The 14,855-nt window shown below is 40.2% G+C and overlaps 1 protein-coding gene across 3 annotated transcripts in view; it reads left to right on the plus strand.

The window, feature by feature from the left end:
* Positions 1–9,416: 9,416 nt before the first annotated feature.
* The window catches only part of LOC148026069 (primase-helicase Twinkle, chloroplastic/mitochondrial-like), a 91,943-nt gene continuing 86,504 nt past the window's right edge, over positions 9,417–14,855 (plus strand). For 2 of the 3 annotated variants that reach the window (XM_087693308.1, XM_087693309.1), the window contains exon 1: positions 9,471–9,602. In XM_087693308.1, the coding sequence (XP_087549434.1) occupies positions 9,587–9,602 (16 nt within the window). In that variant the 5' untranslated portion in view covers positions 9,471–9,586. Of the gene's footprint in view, positions 9,603–14,855 lie in introns of all 3 variants that reach the window. The other variant, XM_087693310.1, reaches the window with a different exon arrangement.

The raw sequence follows: 14,855 nt of genomic DNA on the forward strand, positions 1-14,855 counted from the left end.
CCTATCTCAAGCTCCGGTTCGAGGATGAATCCCTTACTTCGATGCTCGATATGAGGAGCACAAGTGCTCAAGCTTGAATCTGTGGTCCCGGCAACGAACCAAAATGTAGAGGGAGCTCATACTCAATCACTAAGACCCACGGACCGCTTATTGTTTCAAGCGTTTCAAGCGAGCTCTAATGGCTATCTCTCACCTAGCCGACGCGCCATCGATCCTACGAGTGTAGTGAGCTTACCTTGATGCCGAAATGAGTTGCCACCTCTCTCGCACATGCCAGTAGCTCCATGATCCTAGATGCCAGCTCAAACATCCTCAAGCCTCCTCTATCTCCAAGCTCCATCCACCATAGCCGCACACATGCGAAAAGAGAAGAGAAGAGAAGAGAAGAAGAGAAGAGGAGATGGTGAAGAGCTTCACCCTCTTGATCCCTCACTCCCACACACTCACTCCCCCACACTCTCACACTCCCTCTCTCAAGAGCATACACAAGCAAGGAGAAGAGAAGAAGAGAAGAAGAAGAGAACTCTTGTTAGCCACGCACCAAAAAAATGAGCTCTCATTCACTTTTTGAACTTTATATACAAAACCCTAAATTCCCCTGGGCACCCATTTCTTTTTACATGATTGGCCATTGTGGCAAGGTCCTTTCTCTATTTCCCTCTTCTAGCGTTATGTCTCTAGCCTGCACCCGTCTAATATTTTACAATTGGCATAGGAGGGAGCCCGGCGCTCTATTACAAGAGTTTTTAGAGCTTTTTGAGGCGCCTTTCATATAAAATTGCGCTTTTTTGCCCCAGCTTAGCTTTAGAGGCCGCCTGCATGTCACTATTTATTGTGGAAATAGTGTGATTATCAAGCTTGTGATTGAAAATGTTTTGCCCAAACAACTGGATGATTTGGTTACTAAAACTTACCGTTTGAACTCCTCGAAAGCACTATTTTTTTTTGAAATTTCGTTGGTTATATGAAGTATAAGCACAAGAGCTAGATAGGATTTGACTAGCTAGTTTATGAGACCTGCATAGAACCTATTATTGGTCATGTTACTGATTGAATGATTAAATAGGGAATTGATGTAATTTACTTTGTGAGAGTAGCAAAAAAAGCACTAAATTTTGATTGGAACTTGAGGCATAGGTTGGGCAAACCACTTGACCCAACCTAGCTGCATTCGTGCTACCATTGGCTAATTGGCAGACTTGAAAGTCTAAGCCAAACTATGCAAGCCCTCAAAACCCTCATGATATTTAGCCAAAGAAGGCCACAAACCTGCAATTTCTTTGACAATATTTGAGAATTGACCGTAGGTATCATAGACACCATCTATTGCAATGAGTTAGTCCTCCATAGTGTCCTCATAACAGGGCTTGAGGGTGTATAGTTTGGAGAAGTATGAACCGAGGCAAAAAAAGGACATCACACCCATGTTTAGTTTAGAAAAAGTACTATTATTATTGGCCTAAGAGGTGCATTGAGTCATTTGTAGCAAAAAAGGTTGTTGCTAGAGCTTATAGGCTATTCAGGAAGCCTAAAAAGCTAGTTTGGGGACTCTCAAGGACATAGTTTGAACCAAATTCTAATCATGGACTCTTGTACCATTCACCATCATGGAATTGCAAGTTTATGGGCTGAATTGCAAGTTTTGCACCAGCAAGAGCCTTATGAACTTAGTCATTCATTGTGGATAGGTTGATTGATAAGAACTGTTCACCTAGTAGTGAGCTTGCCTTTTCAAGATTAGGGGGATGACTTGCTCATGGTTTGGTGGTCTACCTCCTTGTGTTAAAGATCACTAAGTCATTGGCAAGGATTCCACTCTAAAGTCGAAGGGGGTAGCTTACCACCTTGTGGAATTGTAGGCAGATTGCAACCTCTAATGACAACACATTGTGGACTACTATGGGTGATTGGGAGACCTCCTTGAGGATTGACTAACTGCATGAAATATGTCGAGCATCTTGCAAGAAATATTTAAGTGCCTTCAGCATTCACTTACCCCATCTACTTCAGTCACATATGAGTTGTGACCTTCTAATCAAGATTGAAACTAACAGAGGCTATCAGTCACCTCACGACTTCCAACACATGTTGATCATGAGACAATACAACTTATTCATCTCGCTCTCGTCAACATTTGGATAATAACGGCTTCTAGCAAGGGCACCCATGCCTCAACCAGACCTCTATTGCCCCGCTAAGGTTTTCATAACAAGCTTAGATAGCGAAACAAAGGCTTGTAAGTGAGCTAACCATTGGTCAACACATCCACATATAATTAAACACTAACATAGGCTATGAAACTTTGATCTCTAGACCACCTAAGCCTCGCAGACACTCTTGGAAAAAATAACATAGAGGGTGGCACTATGGTTGAAGGACACCTATAAGGCCACATTGGGTTCCCAAGACCTTATTGCATGCCCAAGGATACTATGAGGGTAACTAGTGGCTATTATGGTTGCCAAAGTGCCTCATTATGAAACCTCTGCCCCTACATCTACCACTGAACTCTATGGTTCCATGTAGCAGCAGCTAGGCACCAAGACCCCACAAATTGAAGCCAGAACAAAATGACTCCATGACACCGCAAGCAAGAGCAAAAAATTTCCCATGCCACCACCATTGCCATCTCCTCACAAGTGGAGGCTGTAACCCTCCCACACACATCCATGCAAGCTACACCAACAAATTCCAACTGACAGACTCTAGAGACAACTATGCCTTCACCCCCCAAAAATCACACCAAGTACCACCATTCCCAATTCACCTACAACAACCACAATAGCTCTAAACATACCAACACTAGACAACAAACAAGTAAATCCTCTAGCAAGGTCAGGTAAAGGTACATCATTGGTAAGTAATGTGAAACCCAAACCTCATGTTGAGTTATTGCCCTCTTACCTCAGACCTTCCATTGTAGAGCTTGCTGCAAACATGGTTGCTAATACTAGTGAGAGTAATGTTGACAACATATGCTGTCTTGACAATACCTTCACCCTATTCACTTGCAATTATGACCACTTGGACCTAGGCTTATTAGATGAAGGCACTGCAATGGCAGTAAGAGGCTTGCCCTACTCTTGGTGGAAAGAATATGAATTCATCTTCACCAAGCACATCTCTATTATCGAAGAGCTCATTGCCACTCAAGTCAGTAAGAAACGGGCCATACATGGCCAATTGATTACATCTTTCAAACGTAGCCACATGGAAGCCTCAAAGACAAAAATAATAGACCTAGAGAAGCTAGGCACATCAAAACATGAATTCCTTCAAATGTGGTTCACCTTATGTCCAGAGTGGGAATGACGCGGGTGTCAGATAATGACAAATGTGGAACAATAACGAGTCATCAAGACCACTGAGTACGATCCCACTTACACTACACCACTCTTATCATGTGCTAGTCATCACCCTCTGCAACACTCCTTTGGAAGATCATATGCTACTATATCCATACTTAGATAGAGTCCTATGTGAGGAAAAATACACAAACATGCTCACTTATATCACACATGTGGGGATTAGACCAAGTGACATGGCACCACTATGCTACCATGGAATACAATCCAAATTTCTATGATTGACTTCTACAGATAGGTTCGACAAAATCTTATTAGTGTACATACCATATGCCTCTAACGTGTTTACTTGTATAAACTTCATTTCCTTCTAGTTTTCCTTTTTTGTTTGTTTCTTTTTGTCAATCTATAATAACTTGTTGTATTCAATGTTCCGTTGCCCTACCATCCTTGCCCCTACAAGCTAGGAAGCATTGCTAATTTTCCCAGGAGGAGAGGGAGTGTTCAAATGCAAATGCAGTCATTTCAATTTCAATAATTCCATAGCTCTATTGAAAATTCCTAAATTTTGACAAGCAAAAGATGTAAGGTTATGTATAATAGTTTAAATCTCCCTTAACCACTATTTTTTCCATTTCTAATAGGCATACCAAAAATGGCCAAAGTTGACAAAAAGGTGGTCCATGAGCGATATGGAAAGCCCTAAATCCCTTTCACTGATGTAGAACAGGCAAAGTACAATACATCCAACGAAAGGGAGACCTGAGGTATAGGCGGATACAAAATCTCAGACATGTGGTGGACGATGAACAAAAGGCAAAGAAATTGGTGGAACTGTACTCCCTAACAAAGTATGTGGAAAAAACCAGAGGCAAGATCAACCACACGAAGTGCACCAAGTTCCTGACAAATTACGATGGACAAAAGAAAATAGAGACAATCACGATGTAGACTACTAAAGGGTTGCAAAAGGTAAAGATTCCATTTCATTAGGTTTGGTGCATAGGGCCTAGGGTTGCCACAATGCCCTTTCAAACCAAAGACAAAGAAAGATGTGGTGGCTTGGTTCAATTTCACAAAGTAGCAAATTGGCAATGATGGAATCAACTTCGAGGCTATACTAGACCCTCACTTGCAACTACAATCCAAATTCATCCACATGCTATTCTCACGTGCTTGGCACAATGCTGTCATGAATAGAGTCCACCTCACCATGTTCGAGGATTTGTTGTCAGGAGACTTGAAGGATGTAGACCTAAACACTTATACAAGAAGCACCATCCATGCAACAACTACGCTACTCAATGAGCATGCAGGCTTTGAAGAAGTCATAATGAGAAGTTGTAAACCTAGTAGAAGATAGAACAAATCATATTTGTTCTAGGAGAAAGGCTCAGAATCCCATAAGCACCATGAGGAAAGTCGTAATTGTTGTGTTACATAGGGTCACCGAGCATGCTCGTGCCACTAAATGCTTTAATTCTCAAAACACACGTATCTTATATGCAAAATTCATTTTAAAAAATCAGCTTTAGCATGTAATCAACACTTATTGCTCCGTCCTCTCCCTACCGTTTAAGGTTATGCATTCGGTGGGGTAGGTTTAGAGAGAGTTTTGATGTATTTTTCTTCATAAAGAGCGATAAATACTCACTTTAACATAAAGATAGGGATAAATTGAGGCTAAACCTTATGCTTCAGTCCTACCATACATCCATGGAAACATATATTATTTTTCTCTATTTTTAAAGTGTAATAATTTTATTTATTCTTATTTTTCACTTTTTTCTATTTATTTATAAGTAAATATTGATATTTTCCAATTTTCTAATGCGACTTGATTAGAATTGCTATGAATTACTTTCATTCCTCATTTCCTCCCATGAGAATGCTATTAACATATCAAAACTCCCAAAATCCATGATTTGCCTTAAAACTGCAATTTTACAAGTTTTGCGTGTTTATAGAAAAATCAATAGATGATTGGTTCTTGCTGATTATCTTAATTTTTCTCATAAAACATATAATTGACAATTAAGAGAAACCATTTTCAATGATTTGCAATCAAGATCTATCATAAAACAATGAAATTTATCACTTACTCATAAAACCGCACTTTATCTCATACATATCTCGTATTTGGAAGGCCACTAATGCTCACTAACAGCCGTAACACTCCTCCAAACATTGATCTAGGCTCCATTGTGTCTCAATATCATCTTCCAATTGAAATCTCTCAAATCAGACTACCCCCTTCTCTCATAAATTGAACCATTGAAACATGCATCATTAAATCAGAAGAGAAGAGAGAGGGAGGAGAGAGAAAGACTGAATTTGGAGATCTCCATCCGGGCACCCATTTCATGCAAGAAAGGCAGAAAATCAGAGCAAAAATTTTGAGTAATCCATTTCAATGATCAGTTTGCTTGCTTGTTTTTAGTCCCACACCTCCAAAAAATCGATGCCATGAAAGAGGATGTCATTTCTTATCAAAGCATTGTCACAAAAAACATGCCCCCCCCCCCCCCCCCCCCCTCCAAATTTAATTTTTGGGGGCCCAAGGCTCCCCCAAAGGCCATAACCATCAAAATCTTGCACTTTTTGACCTCTAAAGTGCCTGACTTCCTATAGCTTTTGTGTCCGGTGACCAATTTGAGATTTGGAAAATCTCGCGCATTCGGCTTGAGATCTTGAACGGTCGAGATGCCATCTCACTTCAATCCGACACTTAGAAAAATTATGAAAAATCCACAACCACCACCACAAAGGTCAAAGTTTGCATTCACATCTTCCACGTTCACTTACAATTGTCGAATCCATGTCTTCCACTTTCATCGGGCTTTGAATTTTGTGTGAAATTTGCATCATTCCGCTTCTTTCCAACATGTCCTGGGCATTTAATTTTTGCTCTCAAAGAACCCAGCTACCAATTATGCCGTTACCATTTCCACCACTTCCTAGATCGGAGGGGGGTAGCTCGATCTCAAATGAAGACCAGCAATGGGTAAAAGCATTCTACTCAATCTTGTCAAGCGGTCCATCAGTAGGATCTGCCTTCATAGGATCAAAAAGGCCTGCAAATAGAAGAAGTAGAACAGGAAAGAAGAATAGAGAAGGTACCATGTCTAGAGGAAACATCATCCCAAATTCCCCTCATCACTCAAGGAATGGGACAAGACTTTGATGACCTCCTCAAGACATTGGAAGAACAAGGGATAAGAAAGTGGAAGAAAGGAAGCAAGTAATGCTCATGCTAGAGAAAGAGATGGAGCCATATGCAACATTGTAGTAGTAGTACACTAGGCTATCTACAACCTTAGAACAAAGCTAGCCAACTTGGTTAGGAGAGCTACGACTGATGACAAGTATGATGATTTGATATCATGGCATAAACATGAGAAGAAAAGTAGGGAGAAGGCTAAAGCACAATAAGAGAAAACCACTAAAAGCCTAGCTAAACTTGAACGAAGGTTGAAGGAGCAAGATCGGCAAATTGTGCAATTGCAACATGACGAGGTTAAAGCATGATAAGAGGAAACTAGTTTTAAAAAAGCTAAACTTGAACAGAGGTTGAAAGAGCAAGATCGGCAAATTGTGCAATTGCAACAGGACGAGGAAGAAGTAAAGCAGCTGAAAGAGAGGACATTCAGGCTGATAGAATAGTGAGAGGAAGCTACCAAAGGGTAGGAGGACCTTAAGAAGACCATTACCACACTCACCCATGAGAAGGAACAACTTCAACGAAGCAAGGAAGAGCATGTTTCCATTATAGAAGCTCTAACAAAGTGGCAAGAGTGAGGGCTAGAGCAAGCTACGAGAAAGATTGATCATTGGGAGGCTGAAAGCTTAGGACCCATGTAGGACCTTGCTCGCAAATTGATGAAGGCAAAGCATGATAGAAATATGGTAGAGGATAGAGCCTAAGGTGTGGACTTGACTACAACCCTAAACTACATGGGAAATATCACTTTTCCCTTGATATTCAATGTGAAAGCCAAAAACCTTGAAAACAGTCTCAAGCTTCAAGAGAGTGGGATTTGGCTTCCTCATTCAAAAAGTTTGTAGACACATTCCAAAATCACCCAGACCCAGCTTTTGTGGCAACCTATAATATTTGAAGCTCGTGATGCTATTGTTGCTGAGTCAAAAGAGAGTAGTAGAGGAAGAGGGCCTACATCCCTTGTTATTGATGTAAATGCAGGCATAGGTGGGTATGCCATGGCTAGGCTCATACTTAGAACAACTATGCTACCTGCCTTTTGCTTGAATCTTCTGGAGGATATGAGTGAGAGTTGGTTCACTAGTTGTAACCATCCCTTCTTGCCTTTGACAACAGTGAATACCTGTTGATCTAATAAGGGATACATGATGAGTAAAGCTTTCCTGGAAAAATCCATGAGACCCCTACTCCGTCAGCCTAAGATAAAAGGAGGGGCAAGGAATAGCTATGTATTATTACCCAAAAAGAAAAGAAAAGAAAAGAAAAGAGAACCTTCACTTCCCCCAACTTTCCCTCACATTCATTCAAGGTCCTCAAGGGTAGGACATCCCAAGACATTGGTGGACTTGTCTCCGTGAATACAAATTTTGTAATATTATTAAGTTTTAAATTAAAATACCTATAGACCAAAAAAGAAATACACATGTTGACATAAAAATTTTATAAAATAAATTCAATTAATCGTGCATAAATTTTAATAATCACTGCATTTAATATCGAAAAAGTGATATATATCAACGATATCTAACATGAATAGTTATACTCAAGTATAACTTTCACTCAACATCGAAAAATATATATCAAATTTATATAACGTGAATAATATCAAAATAAAAATAAAATATAAAAATTTAAACATCAAAATCCTAATATTCATTAAGATTTACTTAACTATAACTTAACAATCAAATAATAAAAACATTTAATATTTTAAGTTTAAAATTTATATAAGATCACATAAAATAAAATTTATACTAAAATCACAAATTTTAAGTAACATACACTATAATTAAATATATAACATAAAATACACATATAATAAGAGATTTACATTACAAAAAATATATTTTTAAAAAATATATGAATAAAAAGATTAAAGTAACATTAGTATCAAAACAATTACCTACATTTAAATACATTAAATTGCAAATTACAATTAAATAATTCAAATCTAAATACGTACAAAATAATATATATTTTCTCAAGAAAATCTATAAAAAATCAATATATAAAATTAATATTTATCAAACATGATAAATAGAATATGAAACTTATTCAGTTTGTGGAGAGCTATCTCTCTCTCTCTCTCAAACATCAGAGACCCCTCTCTCCCTATGTCTCTATCTCTATCTCCCTCCCCCCCACTTGCGTTAAATGTAGAAGTCTCTCTCTCTTAGTCAACATAGAACTTGCTTTTTTTTTCCTTCACGATTGATCAACATTTCTTTTTTCCATTTATTTATTTTGAGAAATCAACTTCAAATAACAAGCCTATATATCCACCAAAGCATTGCATCTAGAAGGTCAATTTTTTTTTTTGACTATTGTTGAGAAACCCTACGCACGAAGGCCAAATTTTTTTTTTGGACTATTGTTGAGAAACCCTACACATGACAACTGAAAACTTTGGTCCTTCTCCAAAGGAATAGGACTGATTAAAAATTTGGGCTATCCTTCAAATTCTAACACGGGCACTGGTTCATCCATATTTCGCGTGTAAACAGATTGCCCATGAAGGTGGATCCCATGTCATATCAAAGGAGCGGCTAGCGTTTGTGAGTTTTTTGTGTTTGACCCCTCAAGGTTGGGAATTGAAGTATGCTTTTTGTGTGTTTTTTTGTGCTAGGTTGGAATTGAAAGTGTGCTTTTTTGTGTTTTTGTGTTTGCCCCCTCCCGGCTTGGAATTGAAAGTGTACTGCTAAATCAAAAAAACTGAACAAATGGAAGTGGCCTTGTAGAAGAAGAAGAAGAAGACACAAGAAAGAAGACGAAGAACAGGGCAAGCAAGCAAATTATGGTTGGGTGGTCACTGGAGAGGCGCCTCGTTGCTACCGGCCTCACAAGCTGCAGTATCGGCCGGTGGAGCAGGAGGAGGAGCGCAGCTGCTACCATGGCTGCTGCTTTGTCCCCACATGCGCCACCCCATCAACTGCGGCATTTGTGTGGCGCTTGTCGCTGCGCCTCCTCCCCTTCTTCCTCTCACGGCCGCATTCTCAGGCTTTGCAGGCCGCAAGTGTGCCATTTTTCCATCTCTTCTGCCAGGCGACCCGAGCAGATTGCCATGACAGACTTTCCCAGTAAATGATACTTCTAATCTGAAGTTTTAAATTTGTTTTTTAATGCTTTCGGAATTCTTTCGCCTCCATTGAGTCTCTCTCAACGTCTTTCTTTGGTCTTAACCTTACACACACACACACACGCGGGCACTCACACGCCCACCACACACACACACACAGAGGTGACGTGTACGCGCGAGAGAGAGAGAGAGAGAGAGAGAGAGAGAGAGAGAGAGAGAGAGAGAGAGAGAGGAGTTATTTTAACGTCATGTAAGGCCAAAACTGACCTAACGGACAAATCAAGTACATCAATCATCATTTGTACATTCCACTTCGGGTGCTAAATAGTAAAAGGCATAGTCAATAGAAAGAGACAGTAAAACTAAACTCTAAGATCAACTTTTGCTTGCCGGACAGAAGTACAATATATCAAAAGTTCCATCTAGGCATTTCAGATGGTCACTTCTTTCTGCTTTGGATATACTGAACTCTGCAATAACGGCTATACAATTCTTATTTCTTGTTCTTGAGCTGGATGGGTGTGAGCTCATCTACAATCCATATCTTGGTTCCTTGTAAAGATCCGGTTTGCTTCATTACCTCTTATCTTTTTTGGCATTGTTGTGTATTGGAATATCGGATGCTTTCCATTGACCATGATTGAGGGATCTCCAATATGGATGAAGTGAATAGCCCTACGTGCATTTCTTTCTATTATTTTTGTGTTCTAGAACAAAGATGTCTCTCTCTATCTCTTCATCCTCTAGGACCTTGACCTTATCCCAACCTTCCTCTAGACCCCTACTTTGATTTCCTTTGCAACCCATTCTTGTAGTTGTTTTTCTTCAATTTGTGTTATGACTTTCTTTTACCAGAATCTCTTTTTGTGGTTTAGATTACTATACTTGATGGTGGATGATCTCATCTTCATTTTATCTTTTGTTGGCTGATGTGTTTTTCTAGTCTTGAACTTTCTTTTTTGTTTTTGTCATCTCCTCCTTTAACGTTTGGTTTTCTTGTCATAGTTGGTGGACCATATTCAACAAGTATCTCTCCCACAGGGAAGGCCTAGTGATTGATTTCGATGGGGGTGAGGCTACTACCTTGGAGAAGCTTGGTTTGGTTGCCATCTTTGCCTTTGGATGGGGGTATAAATAAAATTGGGGGGCAGCTAGTGCTATGCTATCTTGGCCATTTGAGGGGCAAACCCTTATCCTTAGGTGGTAGTACCCGAGTTTGGTTGAACTGGTGGACATGGATTTGAGGGCTGGTTGGATAGGTCGGTGTGGGGGGGAGGGGACTACACAGATGAATAGGGGCAGGTGGGGTACAATAGGGACAAGGTGCAAAAAAATGCCCTAATGCAAAAAACACAAATACAATCATACGACAAATGTTAGAGTAACTTAGAGATAATGAACATTGTGAATAATTTGGAATGAATGAATATGAATAATACAATGCTTACGTAGCAAGCATACTATGTAGTGAACGAATATTGTGCCTCAAACTCTCGTGTCTGGAGGATTGAGGCAAAGGTAATGAGCTGGAGAGTGTGTTGTACTCTGATGGATTTGGAAACATAGCAAGGCAGCCTCTGAAGACGTTTGGTAATAGCAGCAAACACAATAGTGTAGATGTTGGGACTAGTGTCAAACAGGTAGAGGAGAGAGAAAATCTACAAATGTGGCAATTGGTGACTATGTGGCAAGTTGTACAACAATCTAAACAGCAAAACATATTACAATGATGACATGCTAGTTAGGTCGGTAGCTAGCATATCAAAACATAGTAGTTGCTGTACAGTTGTAGAATATTGGGCGGTAGCTAGTAGGTCCAAAAGCAGCAGATATTGCCATGTGGTAGCAGGCAACAACAATAGTTGCCCAAGTTAGATAGTAATAGTCGATGGCTTAGACAATCCAAATCTGCATAGGAAGGCTGAGAAATAGACACCGGTCGATGGGTAGACAGGTTGGAGTAGCTTAGGTTAAAATGTCCTCCATGAACAGGATATAGCCAGCAAAGCTCAAGTTGCAAAAATGAGATCAAGCTGACCTAACCCTAGTGTCACTTAGTGCTAGGATACTAGGGGCAACAATTGCATTTAATGACACTTTAAATGCCTAGGGAGCCCGGATCATGGATCAAAGGGCATCAACGCGTAGCCCACGAAATGGCCTATAAAAATTGTTAGCTTGCTTGTGTTAGTCATGTCAGTTTGTCATCTCCTAATTTTGAGCTCTTGTCAGAGTTTGACGGAGATATAGGAGCTCTGGCAATTTAGGCGCATTTTCTTTCTTTGTCGGCTTCTTGTGTGTATTTCTGGGCCAGTTATTGCTTTCCATAGTTTGCCTAAACTTACTAGACATTGTCATTGCCATCAGGGATTTTTTCCAGGGTGCTCCCTATATTTTGGCATTTTTCTTCATTGACCAGTATTTATTGCTGGTTGGCTAGTATTTATGGCCTCCTTTGGATTAGCTTGGTTAGTTTTTTGATGTCTTGGCTATTTTTAGCGAGCTTCCCTACTTGGCAGATACAACACTCTTTAGTCTTCAGTCTTCCCTTTGCAGGTGTACACTCCTACAGTCCGACTTTTCATGCTTGGTGTTGCCATCGTCATCAACTTGATCTGGTGCCTTGACTAAAGCTTTGGGTTGTATGCAAGGACTAATCAATCCATTATCATTGTATCAACATTCTTCTTTAGTCAGTGCAGTATTCTTCCCTCATCTTCTGCTTCCTCTCTCTCTCTCTCTCTCTCTCTCTCTTTGTGTTCGTGTTTCTCTTCCATTGCGCACTCTCACAAAAACAACAGCACATGGTATTTCGATAGCGGTGCTTCCAAGCATATCACATCCTTTTGTGACTTGTTTGTATCATATGAAAATGTACAAAAGGGGGGACTAGTTGTACGTGCAAATAATGTTTCGTATGTAGTTCAAGGCATTGGACAAATATCCATTATTGCAATAGATGGAAAACTATAATGTTTGAAAAGGTCTTGTATGCACGTGGCATAAAGGAAAATTTGCTTTCATTGCATGTACTGATTTTGTGGTTAAATTCCAAATGGATCGATACAATGTCTATGATTGTAGTGATGGGGATGTCCTCATTGTCATTGGTACGTTGTACAATGGCCTCTATCGGCTTGATTTATATGAGAGGAGAGCATTAGAGGATGCATTACAAATTGATGCATTATGGCATGCTTGGTTTGGGCATCTTAAATATGGTAGTTAGGTTGCTGTTGGACATGTGTTTGCTGTTGTAAACCCTCAATAGGTTGTTGAAATTGACCAAAATCATGTGCACTTTGGTGAAACAATGGCAACAAACTATCAAACATGTCTATTTTTACAGTCCATGAAGGATTGACTAGCATGTTCAGCGAATATCACACCTCCACCTAACAAAAATCTTATTCATGGAGGGTTCGTATAAGCAATACCCTTTACTTTCTACACTATAACCAATAAAAATGCATTTGACAACTTTGTCTTGCAATTTATGTCTTCATGGTTATGGCACCAAAGCATATGCCAGATAATCAAAGATAGGAATGTGTGTTCGGCCATTCCAAGCCTCACAAGGCATACATTCAGCCAATGCTTTAGTGGGGCTATGATTTAGCATATACACTTGTTAGTAGATTAGTCAGCTCAGGGTGAGTTTGTGCTGCAGAGGTTGTGGCCTTTTTTTATAGTATTTTTTTTGGCATTTTTTGGTGCCCTTTTTAGGGCTAGGGAGCATTTAATGCTGGCCGACCAGCATTAAATGCTGGCCGATTGCATTGAATGCTCCCCCCATTTTATTCCTATATATTGCTAGGGCTCCTCCTCTTTCAGTACTTCAGCCATCATTTGTGGATTCTTCTGAAGAGAGAGGAGCCGGTGCCAGGGTGCCCACAGAGCCAGTGACTCATTGTTTTAGTGGGGCTATGATTTAGCATATACACTTGTTAGTAGATTAGTCAGCTCAGGGTGAGTTTGTGCTGTAGAGGTTGTGGCCTTTTTTTATAGTATTTTTTTTGGCATTTTTGGCGCCCTTTTTAGGGCTAGGGAGCATTTAATGCTGGCCGACCAGCATTAAATGCTGGCCGACTGCATTGAATGCTCCCCCCATTTTATTCCTATATATTGCTAGGGCTCCTCCTCTTTCAGTATTTCAGCCATCATTTGTGGATTCTTCTGAAGAGAGAGGAGCCGGTGCCAGGGTGCCCACAGAGCCAGTGACTCACTGTTGTATACTGCTGTCTCGTGTTCGATATGGATTCCGTTTCCCGGGCATACATCTGAGTTCTCATTTGTATTTGTGTTTATATTTCTTGTCTTGTGTTTCAGCAGTTTATTTCAGCATGTTGTTTATGCTTCCATTGTTGCACCACTTCTGAAATGGTATCAGTTTTCAAGTTTTGTGTTTCTGCTGTGTTTTATTGCTGATTTTTGGACTGATTTCACCCTTGCTGTTCAGGCGATTGCTTCTCCATACAGGCGACCTGCTTGACCTGCGTTTTCTGCAGATTTGTCATCTCCTGCTGTCCAACACCTCCTATTGCCTGTGTTTTCATCATCAGGCTGCTGCCGACAATTCCTTACACCTGTTTATGCAACGTGCAGCCTGCGTTTTGTTGTTTTCAGGACTATTTTGGGCTGGGCGATTGGCAGAACAGGCCGTTTTCGCTATTTCTGGTAGATTTAAACTAATTTTTTGACTTTGTGCAGCAGATTTTGGCTTCTTTTGATCAGTTTTTGGGTTATACTGTATGTGAACTCTTGTTTTTGCTCGTGGTTTGGCTGTATTTCCTCTTCCAATCTCTTCTTGTCTCTACTTCTTTTCTAAATCCTCTCCGGATGGCTTCTCCATGCACATCCACTGATGACAAGCTCCATGGACCTGATTATTACACGAGGAGTGCAGTGATGAAGGCTTGGTTTATTCAAAAGCGGTTATGGTATGTGGTTAACGGAGCTGTGGCACATCCTCGACAACCTTCTCTAGTTCCATCTGATTTTGATGAAGACAACCATGAGAAGGCAGTGCTTACATGGGATTCGGATGATGCGCGTGCTTCTTCAGCATTACTTCGATGTATTTCCAAAGAAGTCCTATCGGCGGTCACCTCTTATACGACTGCTTCAGACGTATGGTCGAAGTTACAGTCAATGTACGAGGCTTCTTTCACTATGCGGGCCGTTACTCTCTATGGCCAGTTCCAGCAACTGAAGTTTGAATCCAAAGATACGATTCAATCCTTCCTACTTGGTG

The sequence above is a fragment of the Lygodium microphyllum genome, chromosome 14, assembly GCF_053477565.2.
Source record: "Lygodium microphyllum isolate KBCC chromosome 14, Lygodium_microphyllum_v1.1.10, whole genome shotgun sequence".
NCBI lineage: Eukaryota > Viridiplantae > Streptophyta > Polypodiopsida > Schizaeales > Lygodiaceae > Lygodium > Lygodium microphyllum.